Source organism: Hydra vulgaris, chromosome 15 (genome assembly GCF_038396675.1).
Source record: "Hydra vulgaris chromosome 15, alternate assembly HydraT2T_AEP".
Classification (NCBI taxonomy): Eukaryota; Metazoa; Cnidaria; class Hydrozoa; order Anthoathecata; family Hydridae; genus Hydra; species Hydra vulgaris.
This window is the reverse complement of record NC_088934.1, coordinates 31,426,012-31,446,223: the sequence shown is the minus strand read 5'-3', so window position 1 is coordinate 31,446,223 and position 20,212 is coordinate 31,426,012. Positions and strand designations below refer to the sequence as shown.

The following is a 20,212-nucleotide window of genomic DNA, read 5'->3' as shown; positions in this document are numbered from 1 at the left end:
TCAGAATCAGAAATCTAAAAATAAATATACAGTTAGAAATGTCAAAACAAACATAGGATTTTATATAACATATAGTAAAAGTTCCTTTAAAACTTTTTTATTTACTCTGTTATTGTATGAACAGCTTTGCTGATCTTTCTGTTATCCTTTTGACAGTCTAATTTCATAAACTAATTTTCTTTTTAATTTTCAATCAATCAAAAAACGTAACTGTGAACTACTGCGTTATTAAAAATGAATTTTATTCATGATCAAGTATTTATTTTATCTCCAGAATAATTTTATTGTTAAAAGAAATTTATTGTTAAAAATTTTATTGTTAAAAGGCATGTTAATTCACTAACAAATTTAAATAAAAAAATTTTTATTGAACACTTTTAGATGAAAGAAAATGTCTAAAATAATCATAGAGCTGACTCCTGATGAGCTTATTGAAGCAACATCAATTGTGGCAGCAAGATATATTGGAATACGACCTCAGACCGCAATTATGCCTGCCATTCTTTCAAAATCCAATGTTAATTTTAAAGAAATAAACATCTCTAGGTTTTCTGTTAACAGAAAACGGTTTCAGAAAATTCAGTCAACAGGGAACTTGCGAAGAAAGCAAATAATTGATATACTAAAAGGCTAAAGACTAATTCTTCATTTTGACACTTAACTAGTTAAAGAAATTTTAGGAGACCTTTCAATATCTGTTGTTTAAGATAAATTGCCTGTGAGTGTTAGTTCTCCAGATGCTCAAGATTGCAACAATATATTGGTTAGGATCCTCTAATTAAAAAATTGTACTAGAGCATGCCAGGCAATTGAACTAATAAAATTATTAGAATATTACAAGTGTGTTAATCAACTGTTTGCTTGCTGCTGCGATACAATCAGTATTAACACGGGGAAATATGCTTAAGCAGTTCAATTGCTGAGCGTAAAACTTAACTTCTCTTTAATATGATTGTTATGCAACCATCACATTTATGAGCTGCATAAGTCTCACATCATGGAGGAGCTCACAGAAAAGAAAAAAGGTCCCCATAGAGCATTATAATAAAAGTTAAAAAAAAGAGTGGAACGAAATTTTGTTTTTACAGAACTGAACACGAAATAATATTGTAAAAAACGAGTTTGGATAGCCTAGAGGTTAATTCTGTGTTCTACACTCTTGCAAAAGATGCCTTTACTTTCCGTTCAAAAGCTCTGCTCAAAAATACTTTTGCAAGAGGTGATTATAGAAAACTTTCCCAGCTTGTTGTTTTTTATCTTGGTGAAAATGTAACTAATTTTAAACTCCATCAACTTGGAGCTTGTCATGAGGTACGTTTTATGGCAAAAGAATTTTACCTCCTTACATTTGAAATGACATAAAATGTTGTTAAAATAATGTCAGAAAAGGAAGAAAAGGTACAGAAAGGAAGTTTTTTTATTGCCATTCTTTATGGACCATGGTTTTTAAAAAGCACTCAGTCTTCAAAAGCACCTAAGAATGACCTTAATGCTTTCAGGGCAAGTCTTAAAATTCCAGATCTACACGATGTTCAGTAGAGACAGTTTTTAAAAAAGAGTATAAAACAATACTCTTGGTACTTAACTCCTCAGCTTGTTGCGTTAGCAATTGATGATCGTGACGTTGAAGATAATGAATAAACAAAAATGATAAATAACCTGCCTGAAATTCCTATGCCTATATTCCATATTGAATATCCTCAAATTATTCCAGTTCTTGATTCCGAAACAACACTATCTCGTCTGGTTGGTCCAGACTCTTGGTACCTTTTTAAAATTATTGAATTTTCAAAAAGTGAAGTTGAACAATGGGTTTACGGTGGAGTAAAATCTTTAGATAATACAGAGAGTTTTCCTTAGTTATGTTTATTTTTTAAATATCTCTCTATTACCAACGACTGCGCAGAACGAAACATCAAGCTTATACAAGACTTTATGAAGGTATCTTAAAATGATGATCAAAAACAAAATGTAATGCTTGTTGCAAAATCTCATGGAAAAAAGTTGCAAACCAAAATACCAGAATATTTTTGAAGAAAACTCACAAAATCTTTACTTTATAACTGTTTTTCTATGCATTTAATTTTAAAAAAAAGTTTTTAACATTGTGATTCATTTTTACTCACTGTAACGGTTTTTTCTGAGAAATAAATTTGTAAGTTGGAGTTTTTTATATTTATTGAATGAAAATTGTTTCAGTAATATGTGCGTAAAACCGTAAAAAAAAGTATAAATCTCTTAGAATTTATAATTACACATCTAGCAAAGTTGCTAACTTTCAATCAAAATTTATTACATATTCTATCTTTATAGATTAAATCATTTAGTTAGGAGGGTATAGTCTCATGATTTTCAAATTTTTATCATTTTTTGGGACACCCAAATGTTCAGGATGAACATTTGGGTGTCTCAAAAAATGATAAAAACACTCCTTACTGTCATGGTTAATTGGCTATTTGATTTAGAATTAAACTCACTCACCACATATTGTCGTCTGAATGAGTTAGCGATACCTCGAAATTTTGTAGAAAGACATGTGAAACTAGTAATGTGTGTTTTTTGCAAAGAAACCGTTGCAGCTTTGAAATTAAAATCAGTAATAAACCAGGAAGAAGTTAAAGTTACTTTTGTTTTTCTGCAAAATTTTATTATTGCGTGGAAAATTATAAATGCGCGAAGACTTTCTGATGATGAAAGATTGCATGATCCTTTGCGGACTATCATTTGAAGTGCTAAAGATACTTGGCTACAACTATTATTAAAAATTGCTGAAATGTGTGAAAATATGGAAGCGATTAGTTGAAAAAAAAGAATAAAAACTTTTACTTTCACGGCATCAGATGTATTACTATGCACATTAAAAGGTTTGATAGACTTAATTAGTTTTTTAATTGGAACCAGTAAAGATAAGCATTCTGTTATACTTAGTGATTTTCCAACTGATCATTTAGAGAGAGTTTCTGGTAAATTTAAGTAGAGTGCTGAAGCAGAATATGTTATACCTGATCAACTAGCTGTTGAGAAAACGCATATTTACTATGCTAACTTTTTTCTGAGGTTTGATGAAGACTTCTAAAATCTCAAAACATCAATATTGTAAGTGAGATTTTTGACGTGTCAGACGATTTAGAAAGATCTGTGAAAGAAGATAGAAAAATTGGCTTTGTTTATTTTGCAAAGTACATTAACTCAATGTATCACAAAAATGTTATCAAAAAATACTCTCTGACACAATATATTGCATTCTGTCAGAGGATGTTTTTTTGTTACATTTCGTTCATGAAATTAGATTTTACTTTTGGTTAATGAAATTTATTTTTGTCATGTTGTTCCACAAATTTAAATTTGCAGTGAAATCTTCTCTAATATGTTTATAAATAACTATACATATTTGGCAGCGTTGCATTCTAATAAAGAAACCTGTCAAAAAGTATTGAAGCTACAATATGGAATATAGAGCCACAATAGAATAATAATAGAGCCACAATAGGAATAAACAATATTATTTTTTACAATTGAGCAATATATGATATAAACCATTTATTTTTCAAGAAGCTGGCTTCTTGAAAAATAAATGGTTTATATCAAGAAGCTCACAAACTACACATTAGATGTATAGTTTGTGATCGAGAATCTACTAATATAGCCTTTCGTTTGCTTCGGTTTTCAAAAAATTTGCCATACTTTCTAATCCTTCCAAAAATAAAATTATTTATGTTTTTTTGATCTTCCGCATTTAGTAAAAAGTATCAGAAACAGTTTATGAAGGCATAACATTGATATCCAGTCTCTGTATAATTTAGATACAATTAACTCTGTGCGTCTGGTCCTGTAACTAACAGATAGACACTTAGACCCTGGTCTTATTTTATCTATGAAGGTCACACTTGCAACTCAAATTTTTTGTTATCAGGTTGCTTCTGCTTAATATTGCTGTTCTAATACAAATTTACTTTGTTTAAGTGTATTACCAACTTTAAGATTTGTTGAACGCATGGATACTTTAATCGATACTTAATCGATATTTTCGCAAATAAATCTTGTAGCAAACAGACGCGTTTTAAAGTTATTATAATGGCAAAAAATTTTAGATCAGCACAATTAAAAGAAATACTCGAAATTCACGAAAATACCATTTTAAAAATTTTTAATGATCGAATTGAGAAACTAGAAAGTAAAGTAATCAACTTGAATGAAGAAAACATGGTATTGAAAAACGAGCTATCAGAGTTAAACAAAGCCGTCGAGTTTGTAAGTAAAAACTATGATAAGATTTACGTTGAACTAACCGACTTAAAAAATTCAGAATCTAAGAAATCTACAGATATTAGTAAAAGTACTAAACATGAAAATAATTACATAAAAGAAAAAATAGCGGAGCTAGAAGACAGAATTCGAAGAAATAACTTGAGGTTTGTTGGAATCGAAGAGAGCGAAAATGAAACTTGGGAGGAAAGCGAGGAAAAAGTTAGAGAAATACTCAGAAATAAACTTAAAATTCAAAAACACTTTGTAATTGATAGAGCTCATCGAGTAGGTAAAAAAGAGCCAAGAGAAAATCGCAAAAAAAGATCCATCGTTGTTTGTTTTCTAAATTATAAAGACAAAGCCGTAATTTTGAACAAATATAACAAACTTAAGCTTTGGAAAGAGCGATTGTACATATATGAGGACTTAAGCGAATATACTACAGAGTTACGAAAAAAACTTTTTAAAGGTGCAAAAGAATTAAGAAGCAAAGGTAAGTACGCTAAAGTCATTTATAATAAATTAATCGCGCGTGACGAATAAAAAAAAAAAAAAAAATATTAAAACATACAAACCAATATCACATTAAACGTATTTTTAATGAAGCAAATTTAAAATCATTTAAGGAACAACTATCTTTACTACACTGGGAACATATTAATTTTCTAGATAATGTAAACTTAGTTTATAACAATTTTTTTAAAACATTCTTTGAAATATACGAATCAAATTTCCCAAAAATAAAAATTAATCTTAAACTAAAAAACAACAAATCACCATGGATTACCAAGGAACTAAGAAAATCTTCAAAAATTAAACAAAAACTATATTTTAAATATTTAAAATCTAAATTCGAAGAAAGTAATACTATTTATAAAAATTACGCATAGAAATTTGCTTGATATAACATGTGGAGTACCCCAGGGATCAATATTAGGACCCTTACTATTTCTTATTTACATCAATGACCTCTATAAAGCCTCAAACTTAATGACCATTATGTTCGCAGATGACACTAATCTGTTTTTATCTCACGATGACATAAATTATCTATTTGAAAATATGAACAACGAACTAATTAAAATCTCTGATTGGTTCAAAACAAATAAATTGTCTCTCAATATTAATAAAACCAAACGGATTTTTTTCCACCCTTATTTTAAAAAGCACTTAGTGCCAAATGACATGCCTTTTCTTTTTATTGACAATACTCTAATAAAACAAGTAAGCTTTACCAAATTTTTAGGCGTTTATATTGATGAAAAACTCTCATGGAAAAAACACATAGAAAATTTGGGCAATAAAATATCTAAAAGTATTGGAATATTATATAAAACAAGAAATCTCCTAAATAAGCACGCCTTAACTCAACTATATCATTCATTTATCCATTGCCACCTAAACTCTGCAAATGTTGCGTGGGGTAGTACAAATAAAAGTAAACTTGAACCTCTATATCGTTAACAAAAACATGTTGCACACAAAGTAATTTTAGGGATCGTTTTACTCATGCCAAGCCTCTCCTAATTGATATGAATGTTTTTAGTATATACGAGGTGAATATCTTCAATGTTCTTTGTATTATGTACAAATGTAAAAACGGTTTATCTCCTGAACCCTTTCAAAATTTATTTACTTTGAAAGAAAAGAACAAATATATCTTAAGAAATGATGAAGCTATTCGACAACCTTCTTACCATACAAATTTTGAAAAGTTTTGCATCTCGTTTCGTGGAGCTTTTCTGTGGAATAAAATAATCTCAAAAAATTTTTAAGAAATGTAGTTATCCCTCCTTTAAACTAAAGCTAAAAAATATTATATTTTCAATTGATGAAATATCTATGTTTTTTTAAAATTTTGTTATCTTATTTTGTGTTTTCCAGAAAAATACTTTATTGTTAAAGCTATTATATATTGTAAACATATACTGTGTTCTTATGTACTAATTCTATAAACTAAAATTCTATTATTTTTCTTAAATAATATTATATACAGCTTAGTGAAATATAGTTTGTAAAATATATTGAGAATGAGTGTGTATATTTATGTGTATATATATATATATATGTGTGAATGCACCTGTGTGTGCGTGTACGTGTTTATGTATATATGTGAGTATGTGTGTGCGTATGTATGTCTATGTCTATATATATATGTGTGTATATGTATGTATGTGTATATATGAGTGTGTGTGTGTATGTATGTATGTATGTATGTATGTATGTATGTATGTATGTATGTATGTATGTATGTATGTATGTATGTATGTATGTATGTATGTATGTATGTATGTATGTATGTATGTATGTATGTATGTATGTATGTATGTATGTATGTATGTATGTATGTATGTATGTATGTATGTATGTATGTATGTATGTATGTATGTATGTATGTATGTGTGTGCATGTATGTATTTATGTATGTATATGTAAATATATGTAATATGTATCTATGTGTTTTATTTGAATATATCTATGTGTTTACTTATGTTCATACAAATGTTCTATATGCACATATGATGTTATGTATGTACATACACGTAAGTGACTAGTATGACCTTCAAAACTAACCTACTTGCCTAAAACGGCTGAAATTGTTTCAAAGTTGCTGCGCGTGGGTCAAAGAAGAAGTTTTACAAATATTCATCACATGGCAATAAAAAGCTTGTAATTAAAAATTCAACAAATCGTGATATACTAAACAATATTCGACACAGACAATCATGATATATTTAAAAAAAAACACAAAAAAAAAACAGACTTTATCTATTTGATAATGTATTTGCAGAGGAGTTTTACAACGGTTGAAGAAAATAATAATTATGAAGAAAAATAAAAATTCGTTAAGAAAATTGTGACACTGAAAAGAAGAGAAAATAAAAAATTTTTAAAAAAATCCAAAGAACGATGATCCTTGTAGAGCCTACCATGTTTCAAATTAATATAAGGAAAACTTCAAATACTGTATTTATCAAAAATAAAATATGCGATAGTGGCATTGTATGAGTTTACATCGACTTTTATTGACGCGTCAAACTTTAACGGTTCTCATGACAAGACCTCTGAGTCTTCTTTGAGTTTCCGCGTTCTTTATTTTAATTTAATTTCTATCATTATTTTAACATAATCTTTAATTGTAAACTTTTTAACTTTATATATCTGTATAAAAATTTTCATGTAATAAAGAAAGAAAAAGAAAAAAAAAAATATATATATATATATATATATATATATATATATATATATATTGAATTCATATAATTTATATGCAGATAAACCAGCTCGTTGTCCTCTGACCTTAAAAGGAGCCAGTATTTCTCAGTGGGAAGAGTCAAATTATTAGATTGTGAATTGGAAATTTTGTAATGTTTGAAGTCAACCAAGTATATCAAGTCATTGAGGTTTAAATGTAACAATTAATAGTGCTTTTACCTTAAGTAGTGAGCTATATTCTGAATGTTTGCAGTTTGTTTGTACTTCTCGTTTTATTCAGTACTACATTGAGAATTTTTTTTTCATGACCGTCCAAATGTTAGACATTTTTTAGTTGCCTATAGAAACGCTTTTTTAAATAACATATCTATAAGAATATCTTATTTTCGTCCAGGATCATATTATATGTTTACTGGAAAATTTTCAGTTTTTGCTCAATTAACATGAAGAACATGCGCTTTATTTGCGAAAAAACATTATTCTGTTTATTGTTATCACAAGAATTTTTTATTTCATAAATTTTTTAACCAGAGACATAAACCCACGCAATAAATAAAATGCAAAATAAAAAATGCACGTATTCTTCATAATTAATATATTATGATACTATTTTTCAACTTTTTTTTTAAATAAGATGTGCTAATAACTTTAAAAAAAGTTTTTATGCTTTTTGTTATTACAAGAATTTTTTATTTCATAAAATTTTTAAACAGGAACATAAACCCACCCAATAAGTCAAATTGCAATTTCACAAATATTGTACGTAGGAGAGACCGGGGCTAGTTGGCTCGGTTTTTACTTGATGAGCTCTGTAACCCTAATAGTACATTTTTTTGAAAATTTTAAAATGTAGTCTTAAAGAGTATGAATTTGGGTAACTTATGAAATTTGCATTCATTTACAAAAAAAACTTTTGGGGCCTATCTGGGCCCTCAAAAAACAAAAAATTGCGTCAACTTACCCCACCACGGGGTAAGTTGGCGCAAAGTATAAAAATGATTATTAATGTACTAATAAGTGCAAAATTAATAGAAATTTTTTTACTATTAATTTTGGCAACTTTTTAATCCCAAATTTTAATATTACTTTTAGATGGTACCGAATATTAGTCCGTATAACAGTCAAAATAGTAGTCCACTTTTTGATTGTGAAAAAAAACCTTATTCTTTACTTATTCTTTACTTTAAAAAACTTAATCATACAAAAAAATTAAAAAAAAATTTTTTTGTAAGAATAAATTTTTTCAATATTATTAAAAATTAAAAAAAAAAAAAATTAATTTTATAAAAATTTTTTTTTCCAAAGTAAATGCTATGAGCCAACTTACCCCGTGAAAATTTTGTCAAATTACCCCGGAAGCCTTTTTTTCAATAAACAGTCTATAGATCATAAAAAACGGCAACTTTGAAAAAAAGTCAGATTGGATATAGTAAACCAATTGTAACTTTAACAATAATTTTTTTTTCATACGACTTACTATTTTCTTTGTAAAGTAAAAAGGAAGCGATGTTCCAAAAGTTACGTTTTTGTCCAAAAAACGCATAAATCTTCATACCTGCCATGCGAATGTGCGAATCCTGACAATACTATAGTGAATAATAAAATGGTCAATCAGGAAGGTTGTGTGTAACTTTTGTCACTTTCTGATTTAAGGCTCAGAAGATAAACGCAGTTCGTCAACTTACCCCTACGGCCAACTAGCCCCGGTCTCCCCTAATGCTTTTTGATATATTATGATATTATTTTTTTAACTTAATTCTTTGTAATGAGACTTTGTTATGTTATAATAAATAATATTAATAACTTTTATTAATGTACAATAATAATAACTTTTATGTAAAATAAAATACTTTTATGTTTTAAAAAAATTAAATTAACTTTATGTTCTGCAAAACTTTTTTTGTTCTACGAAACGTTTTTTCCATATTATTTCATTCTTATTGAAACATTTTTATGGTAATCCTAACAAAATTGATGTATCTTAATGTTAGAAAGATAAATCGTAAGTATAAAATTGAGATATTTAGCAACAAGGTTTATTTATTTATTTTCAAAAAAAAACTATTTGTGTTAGTTGCAAAAAAGGTCGGGCAGGACATCCCAGAATGCAATTTTTATCAATTAACAGGAGCTTCGCAAAGTGGATAGGCTTTGGTTGCTGCTATCTACCACCCTCTGCTTAAGTTGAAAACTTCAATATATTAATAAATGATATTTTAAGTAAAAGCATTCATGAAAAGAAATTATACTACGTAATAGGTGGTATTATTTTGGACTGTTTTTAATCCTATACTAATTATATAATAAAAAGTTTTTTTAACGATTTATTTGAACATGGCGCATTTTTTTTAATTAAAAAACAAGAATAACTGCAATATCAGCTACCTTTTTAGACAATATAAAAACAAACGACGTTTTTAACAAATCGTTCAAAAAGGGTATACTTAAAAGAAATATCTCTGACCACTTTCCTATTTTTTGCTCAATTAATATTGCTGCAGTAAAAATACCTTCACCGACAGTAACGTTTAAAAAACGTTTTTTTACTACAGCAAATTTAAAATCATTCAAAGAACAACTATCTCTGATCTAAACCTTCATTGGAACAAGCTTCTAGAGATGCAAATCTGTTTTAAATTATTTTTTAAATTTTTTTCTAAATTATATGATGTTAATTTTCCAAAATCTACTGTAAACCAGATTAGCTAACAAGGTTAAAAGTACAAGGCCAAGGCCACATGTCACAAGGCCAAGGCCAAGACCAAGATTAAAAGTTACAAGGCCAAGAACAAGAGTTTCAAGACCAAGGCCTACACAAGCATTTTCAAGACTTAAATTTTTTGCCTTAAGTTTAGGCCAATTATTAACAAAACTGTATGGAACAATTGCTGTGACAATAAAATTAAATGCTCTAAATATAAACCAAGGTTATGCACAGAGTTCCATGAAGTCTTAAACAAAATATACTTGTAGATATATATTAAAGCCAAAAACAAAAATACATAAAAATGAAGAATGAAAACTTTAAATTCTTTAGTTTTAAGTACTTTTTTTTTGAAGGCCAAAACAATTAAGGCCAAGGTCAAAACTTACAAGGCCAAGACCAAGGCCAAGATCTTAATTTTTGGCCTTAAGGCGAGACCAAAGCCACGGCCAAGGTCAAGGAAAAACCCAAAGCTATAATGTCACCATGGATAACAATAGATCTCAGAAAATCCTCTAAAATTAAGCAAAAATTATATATCAAATATTTACAAACCAAAACAGAGGAAATAATATTCTTTACAAAAATTATGCTAAAAATATTGAAAGAAAAAGGAAAAATTTAAAGAAATTGTACTACTCCAATTTACTTAAGATAAACAAGAATAACTAAAAACGCACCAGGGAGATCCTAAGAGAACTTACTGGCACGCGGTAATTAAAAACATGCACTCTACCTAAAACTTTAAAAACTAAGAATGATTTTTCCTCCAATCCAACTATGATATGCAATGAATCAAACAAATGTTTGTATCAGTTGGCCCAAATCTAGCTAAAATAAATGCTTTCATGACTATCAAAATAGATGCTTATAATTTTCCGATATCGTTGACCTCAACATCTTACAAACTTTTCTTTGAGGAGGTCAAAAAATTTTTTAAAATGCTTAAAACTAATAAATCCTTTTGTCTAAATGCAATATAAATTAATGTTGTCGTCAACTCGCATGTACCCTTAAAAGATATATCACTTAAAGTTTTTTATAGTTGAATAAAACAGGAAAAAAACTCTATACCATTTAAAAATAATAAGTCACCCCAATTTTTAAGGTAGGCAATTCAACCAATTTTACAAATTGTCGCCCAATTTCTGTTCTTTCGGTTTTTTCAAAAGTTTTAAAAAGAATTTTATATAACGTTTTTTATGATCACTTTTCATTAAATAGTATACTATATATTATTCAATATGGGTTCAAAAGAAATAACTCGACAGAACACTCAATACCCCAAATAACTCGCTATATAATATAGCTCTCTTTTGAGAAGTCCCAATAAACGTTGGGAGTTTTCATTGATTTATCAAAAACGCTTGACTCTATTGATCATCAAATTCTCCGTCAAAAAATCAATGCTATGGTATTAAAGGCAATGTCCTATTATTACTTAAAAGTTATTAAAGCAACCGTAAACAGTTTGTTTATAGTAATAAACTGGTATAACTAATTTATTGAATATATCCTGTGGAGTTTCCCAGGGCTCTTCACTCGCACCACTTCTCTTTTTAATTTATATCAATAATCTCCCTAATGCGTCAAATTTTATGACTGTCATGTTTGCTGATGACGCTAATCTCTTTTTATCGCATAATAGTATTATAACATTATTTCAAAATATGGACATTAAGTGAGCGAAAGTTTGTGAATGGTACAAAATGAATAAATTGTCACTAAAAATCGATTAAACAAAAAGGTCAATTTTTCATCCAACTTCTGAAAAGAAACTACTGTCGCCCAACATAATCTTACTTTTAATAGACAAAATCCAAATGAAAAAAAGGAAAAAATCTTAACTTTTTAGGTATATATGCTGATGAAAACCTAAGCTAGATATATCTCACTAATTTTTTGTATAACAAAGTTGCTAAAAATATAGGAATAATGTATAAGGCTAGAAATGTGTTATATAAACAAATTTAATACAATTATATTTTTCTTTTATCTATTGTCATTTAGCTATGCAAATATTGCTTGGAGTAGTTCCAATAAAATTAACCTGGAACCTTTTTATCGTCAGCAGAAGCATGTTGCTTCGCTTATCAATTTTAAAAACAGCTTTACTCATGCCAGGTCTCTTTTATTTGAAATAAAAATTTATAATATATATCAGCTTAATGTTTTTAGTACTCTTTGTTTTATGTACAAATGTATAATGAACTCTTCCCCAGTTTCTTTTCATAATCTATATACCTTGAAAAATAAAACAAAAAAATGCATGTAGTAAACCTTATCCCAATGTTAACACACGGAAGACATCCACTGAACTCTTTAAAACATGGAACTGAATTTCATTAGACTACCTTTAATGACCTATCATAGCTTTAGGGGTCTCATCTAAAAAATTATTAAAAAAGAAGTTGAACTTTTTTAGTAAATACTATTAATTTACTTTCTTTTAAATGTTCTTCTTTATAAAGTTTTTTTAGAAATAAGAAATAAGGCTTTACTGTAAATAAAATTATTATGATATTTTACAGACTTTAGTATATTGAAGTAGATCGGAGCTAGTTGACAGCAGGGAAAAGTTTACGAATTGCTTTTATTTTCAAACCATTTCTTTCAAAAGTGTTAAAAATTACATGAAACCTCATTGACTGTTTCATCTTTCAGTAAAGTATTGTAAAGATTCGCACATGCTCATGAGAGATACGTATATTTAGGTGCTTTTAGAATAAAAATCTAACTTTCGGAACAACGCTTCTATTTTACTTTACAAAAAGAATAGTAGGTTGCATGAAAAAAAAGTAAAGATTCCAGTAAAAATTGATTTATTAATTTCCATTCAGTTTTCAGGACCTTCAGGGTTTTTTTTAAAAAAAGGTAGTTGGGGTAAGTTGACAAATTTTCCACGGGGTTAGTTGGCTCATCATTAATTATAAAAAAAATATATTCTTTTATAACTTTTTTTAATTTCAAATAGCATTGAGAATATGTATTTTTGAAAATTATTAAAATGGGTTATTGTTTTGGTTCATTCTACATACTATTATTTTCTACCAGCTTTAAGACTCTTATACTTATTTTATACTAGCATAAAAGTAATTTCAATTTTTGGCCTTAAACAGTAAATAAAAACAAAATTCTGCAAAAGCATTAATATTGTTTTTATAGTTTGCGCAAACTTACCTCGGGGTAGGGTAGGTTAGCAAACTTTTTTTTTTGAAGTCCCGGAAGAGCCTCAAGAAAATATCACCTCATAAAAAATGTATCAAATTAAAAATTTTTTACTTTTTCTAAGCGTTAATATAAATAAAATAATACCCAAAGTAAATATACAGGGTGACCACAAAGTATCCGCATACGAGACGGTTTCATCTTGTGAAAATATAAGCATAAAAGCACTTATGTATTTTCTTATTTATTTGTTGTTTTTGGTTAATATTATGTCATAAACTTTATATACTTTACTTTATATACTTTGTAAACTATGTTCAATTGGGTTATTTAGAATGGTGCGCGTTTCTCCTTTGTGCGGCAACTTTTCCTGATTTTATCAACTTTTCTCAATGGCCGCCATCGAGCCCCGATCTTAACCCGATGGATTTCTCAGTCTGGAGCGTCCTAGAAGGAAAGGCATGCCAAAAGCCGCATAAAAATATTGAAAGTTTAAAAAAATCACTACTGAAAGCTTGGGATTCTCTGGACCCTGCCTACTTGCTCGCCACCGTCGAAGCGTTCCCGAGACGCCTACAGGCCTGTTATTTTGCTGATGGAGGAAAATTCGAATTCAATCTTTGAATCATAATTGTTATAGTTCAATAAATGTTTTAAAATAAAATTTGTGTTAAATACTTTCTACATGCTTTTTATTAAGCTCTTTATCTGTGCGGATACTTTGTGGTCACCCTGTACTATAATATACATTGCTATAAATATTAAATAACAACCATATTAATATTCATACCCAAAAAGTATGTTGCTTAACTAATTGCTTCATGCTTTTTCATAAAAAATTTTTCGTTTGGATGGTATTATGGTCATAACACTATTAGCTGGCCTATGAATATGCGGTATAAATATGTCTGCACAACATTTCTTTCAAAAAGTTGATACAAGGTCTATGAATATGCAACTTAATTTCGTCTGCATAATATTTTTGTCATAGCACTAATATATCTATGCAATTCGTAAATTTAAATATAATGATATGAAGTTTAATAAATCTAAATCAACTAATTTTGGTTTGCATGTTTTACCGATTATTTAGTTATCATATTAATGTCTCGCTAATGAGAAACACGTCACTTCATGTCTGACATTTTTGAGTGGGTTAAATCTTAATTAGTATTTACCATTGATCAATTAGTGTTTCTATAATAAACAAAGCGATCGAAATATTTATGAATAGCGGTGTGTTTGAAACAAAAAAAAATTACCAACCTTGATAACAACAGTAACTTATTTAAAAAATTAAATTAGTGAGTTACAACCATTATATATATATATATATATATATATATATATATATATATATATATATATATATATATATATATATATATATATATATATATATATATATATATATATATATATATATATTGAATTTTGATTAAGAAGGCTGCGTATAAACTTTTTGTTTTAAATATATTTTGATATTTTATATGCTTACAATATTTCGCTGACCTATAGCGGTCAGCGTCATCAGGTGTAATAAAAAACGTTACAAAAATTGTTAAATATTTACATAAATCAAACCGTCAAAAATAAATATAAAACTAATATAATAAATATAATATAATAAAGCCGTCTCTTTACGGCAAAGAGACTCACAAAAAAGCGAAGAAAAAAACAAAAAGCATGATAATACAAAATGCAAACGAAAAATCTTAATCAATAAAGAATAGAAATTTTAATGGTGAAAATATAATGAATAAAAACAAGAGAACTTTGAAAACATATTGATCAAAATTTTAACTGACGCCATTATATTATTTGATAGAAACTATTTTTCTTTTACACCTGTAATGTCTTCTTTTTTGACGGTTTGATTTATGTAATTTTGAAACATTTTTTGTAACGTTTTTTATAACATGTAATGTTGATGACCGCTATAGGTCAACAAAATATTGTAAATATATAATAATATCAAAATATATTTAAAAATAAAAGTTAATACGCAGTCATCCCCTATGCGCGCATCACTAGTGATTTAGTACTGCTCAACGGTGATTAAGTGGTGATATTGGTACACAACGGTATTAGTGGTGATAGAGTGGTTATTGAGTAGCGATCACTAGTGATCGCTACTCAATAACCACTCTATCACCACTAATACAATACTTATTTATTCGCGAAAATCAAATATCCCGAAATAATTTTATGTAAGTGGTGATTCAATGCTTATTAAGTAGTGACTGATTAGTAATATATCAAAATACGAAAATAGTTATAACTCGTCTCAATAAAAAATGGCAGATAATAAGCGCAAGCACTACATGAAAAGCTATATGAGAGATTATAGAAGTTTTAAAAAGTTGTTCAATGAAGAAGAAGAAGGTAAAGAAGAAGCTGAAGAAGAAGAAGGTAAAGAAGACGGAAAAGAAGAAGGTAAGGAAGACGACGACGAAGAAGAAGCTAATGAAAATGACGACAAAGAGGAAGAAGGTAAAAAAGACGACAACGAAGATAAAGAAGACGACGAAGATAAAGAAGACAATGAAGATAAAGAAGATGATAAAAAAGTAGGATATAGCGAAAAAAATGGTAATACAGAAGGTGAGGTTTCTCAATCTGTCAAGACTCGAAATTTTCTTCATAAATGCTAGCGATCCCACGGCTTAACAAAAAACATTCGACGTTTGACAAAAAAGACGTAATTTTCATAAACTTTGCTCTGTTAAATCTTTTTGTATGGTTAAGCCATTGCCTTGAGGTTTTTTGCATTAGTTAGTGTTTTTCAATTTCTTTCCAACCATATATAGAAAGTACTAAGCTTTGTATGGCTTCATTTATATATTGCCCATATCTTGAGACCACTTTTCATAAAAAAACCTGCCGCGGAAATGTTTTTTTAAATGAAGCTTTTGAAGGTAATGATTCATAAGATCTTAAACACATCTAATTTTTATGAAACTTTCCATATTTATTAATAAAAGGACGAGGAATCTAATGGAATCTGGACGTTTTTTAACATTTATACAAAAAATATTAGTTCTCAGCGTTTAAAAATTTCAAGGTTGATTTATATAGAAAAAAAAGTGTTTTTGAAAAACGTCCAGGTGGAAATTGCAAGTTTATCCTTTCCTCTATTTAAAACAAGTCTTTACTTAAGTTTACCTAAAGAATTGGTGCTTAGGATTTGCAAATATAAATTATGTGTATATATATATGCTTTTGTTCGCGTATTTAGTGACGTTATCTGTTTTGATTTTTGCGTTTGTTTTTGTTAGATTATGAAAATTAAATTGAAAGTGAAAGTATAATTCTGAAAATTTTAATCAAAATACATCTTTTACTTATTCCCAGGTAAAAGGTCTGCATTCTTCAAGAAAGTTAAAGTCTTGATTTTTACTATTTTAACTACAGGTTGCTTTTATTTAAACTGTTTTTTTAAAATAAAAACCTAAAAATAGTATTCAACAAAAGCTTATGAAAATTTCATTCCTAAAAAATAAAAATATTTAGTAAATTTTTTTAAAAAACTAAGAGAAATAATGGCACCCAAAAACAGATTAAGTAATAGTACATAAGTTAGTGTTGCATTAGATACAGAAACCCAATTACAGATTTGAAACCCAAAAACAATATTTATAAAAGTGTTTTTGGTTTCAAATTAAGAAGTGCCTTATTAATTTGAAACCAAAAACACTTTTATAAATGTTGTGTAAGAAATTATTTCTTTTTATATTTATTTGCCTCTATTTGTTTGTTGATTAAATACTATGAATTCTTGTAATAATTATTTTAATTCCTTTTTTTTAGGTGTTGACATTAACAATAGTCTCACCAAAATGGTTGCTCCATCTATAAGTCAAGGAAGTAAGTCTAAATTATAAATTAGGAATACTGTAGCACAAATTTTTTTCATTTTAATAATTCTATTTATTGAAACCAAAATAATCCACCCCTTATTTTTTTTTTATGTCACTTAAATTAAGTTTAATTTTAATTTTAGTCTCTGACAATTTGCTAGCAATTGTCAGAGACTAAAATAATGAAAGACAAGAAATGTTGTTAACATTAAAACAAAAGGTCAGATTAGAGGGTGACACTAGATTATTAATGGAAACTAGAAAAATAATAAGAGCAGGCGCATCAAAGAGAGGGGTTCCAAAGTTTTTAGGAAAAAGAATTAACATGAAATGATAGATGAAGGTGGCAAGGATGTATGGTATTCAGGGCTCGTAGTAAGTGTTTTAGATGACAATGAATTTGATGATGAATAAAAGTTTGAGATACTATATGACTGATTTGAGGATAAATACGATATTGAGTTAATCAAAGAGTGGAGGATAAAATGTGTTGTGATAGAGGGAAAGGCTGATGGTTATGTGGAGGGCGAAGTTCGAAAAAAAACAAAAATGTTGTTAATATTGTTTTTGATGCAATGTCAATTCAACTTCAATTATTGCATTTATGTTTGCTATTATTACTATTGAATTTAATGTCTTTATGTTTGTCATCTGTTTAGTCATCTGGAGTGGTGTTTGCGCACCCACAATTCTTTATATGTTTATTTGATTTCTATTGGACCTCTGCAGACATGACAACATACTGGTAAGTTATGCTTTCTATTTATGCGCTGATGTACCATTAATATATGAATCCTTGTGTTTAGGCATTTGTGAGTCATTATATGTATATTTTTGTAGGTGCATCTGCAAGTCATAATATGAATACCTGTGTTCTGTTCACCTCTGCAGCGGTGTTGATCTGCTGATAAGTAATTATTTGTATGTTTGTGTTTACGCACCCGTAAGTCACTATATGTATGTATATGTTATGTACCGGTTATTCATTATGTGTATGTTTGTGTTCTGTTGGACCTCTGGAGCGGTGTTGACGCACCCGTAAGTCAATATATGTAAGTTTCTGTTTATGTACCTGTAAGTCATTATATGTATGTCTGTGTTCTGTTGGAATTATATGTATTTCTGTGTTCTCTGGCACAGCATTCATGCACGCGTAAGTCATTATATGTATATTTATGTTTTGTTAAAGAAAAAAAAAGTTTTTAGACCATGAAGGAACATATACAGTAAAAAGATGCTGAATGATTAGTCACACAAATAAGAATTTTTGTAGCACTTAGGGACAGTCACAGTAAAAGGGATGAGACCTAATTGAATGATAAGTAATACAAAAATGAATTTTAGCAGATGGCATAAGAGACACTAGCTCCTTAAAACATCACACTTTATAGTATTTGTAGAAAAGAGTAAGAGAAGCAACACTGTGACAATGCGACAATGGTTGGCTACAGCGGCAGGTCTTAGTATTCTATAAATATTTTTATTTTTTATTTTTCTTAATAAACTTGTGTCACCCTCTAATCTAAGGTTTTGTTAACAACATTTCTCTTTCATGTTTGATTTTTTTTTTTTTTATTGAAATTTATTTGTCTTTGCAACTTTATTACAATTTTAGTCACATTAAAAGGATGAGACTTAATTGAATGACAAGTAACACAACAATGAATTTTAGTAGATGGTACAAGAGATGCTAGCTCTTTAGAGCAGTGATCATTATAATATTTATAGAAAAGAGGAAGAGAAGCAACATTACAATGATTTGATAATGGTTGGAGGTTGGCTGCAAGAGCAGGTCCAACTATGTTTACAATGCATTTTTGAACCTTGTCTTAAAGAGAAAGGGCATTATTGGAAAATCCGCCCCAGATAGGTAAACAGTATTCAATACTAGGAAGGATTTGAGATTTATAGAGATAAAGAATAAAATCTGGAGTAAGGAAGTGTTGAGCTCGATAAAGAGATGCAACCTTAGCAAATGCTAATTTTGCAATGGATTTGATATACAGTTTCCAAGAAAAATTGAAAGTAAGAGTTAATCCTAGAAGACGAAGGGTAGATGACTCATGGAGTATATTACTGTTAATAAATATAGGAAGATCTAGATTATGGCGATAACGATTAGCTGAAAAAAATTAAGTTTTCTTTGAGTTAAAGTTTACCAGCCACTGTGAGCCTAATGCTGTAGCAGAAGTGATATCCTTTTTAAGCTCAAATGCCCCCTTCAAGCAATCAGAGAGTGTTGCGTTCTTTTCAAGGCAGGAATAAATAGTGATGATCAGAAAGTAAGTTAATAGATTTGAAAGGAGAGCATACGTGTTTGTTAATTAAAGACTCAAAACCCTTGCTTATAATTAGACCAATTAGAGAGTCATCATTAGCAATTTTCAAAATTAAATCAGAAGGTAAAAAGCAGTAATTTGATTGGGAACAGTTTCACTATTGTGGATAGAAGTAGGGGTAAAGAAAGCATCAGAAGGTAACTACTTTTAAAGTTGGAAGTAACTGGAAGAGCCAAGACGAAGTTTATATAGATAGATAACAATTAACAGACGACTTAAAAAATTGCAAAAAGATGGGTAAGTCCATCATGCCAGACTTTATCGAAAGCCTTTGATATCCAGAGCAGTAGAATTTGCCTAACCACCTCCATGTAATGCTATGTAGTACCATTCTGTAAAAGTTAGCAAGTCAGTTCTAAAACAAGATGATTGAAATCCATTTGTTTCTTATGTCATCTGCAAAATAAGCCACATTTAAGCTTTTCAGGATGATCACTAGTTTTGGTTAAAAGTTAACTCATTACTTAGTGACACTAGTGTGATTTAGGAGCGTTTAGTGCCACAGGGTCTGTGTGTTTTGTGATTGTGATGTTATTGTTGTGATGTTTTGTGTTGATAGACAACTTGGCTTACCTTCTCGATGGTGCCTATTGTTAAAAATGATTATTAGTTTGTTTCGTTACTGAAACTTGCTACTTCCAATCATTCACTAAAAGCCAAGAAATAAGTTTTAAAAC

General features: G+C 28.7%; 1 protein-coding gene across 2 annotated transcripts in view; it reads right to left on the bottom strand.

Moving 5' to 3' along the window:
* The window catches only part of LOC136092128 (coadhesin-like), a 104,680-nt gene extending 90,147 nt beyond the window's left edge, over positions 1 to 14,533 (bottom strand). For both annotated transcript variants that reach the window (XM_065819848.1, XM_065819847.1), the window contains exon 1: positions 14,127 to 14,533. In XM_065819848.1, coding sequence (XP_065675920.1) covers positions 14,127 to 14,159 — 33 coding nt within the window. In that variant the 5' untranslated portion in view covers positions 14,160 to 14,533. The remainder of the gene's footprint in view (positions 1 to 14,126) is intronic.
* Positions 14,534 to 20,212: the final 5,679 nt, after the last annotated feature.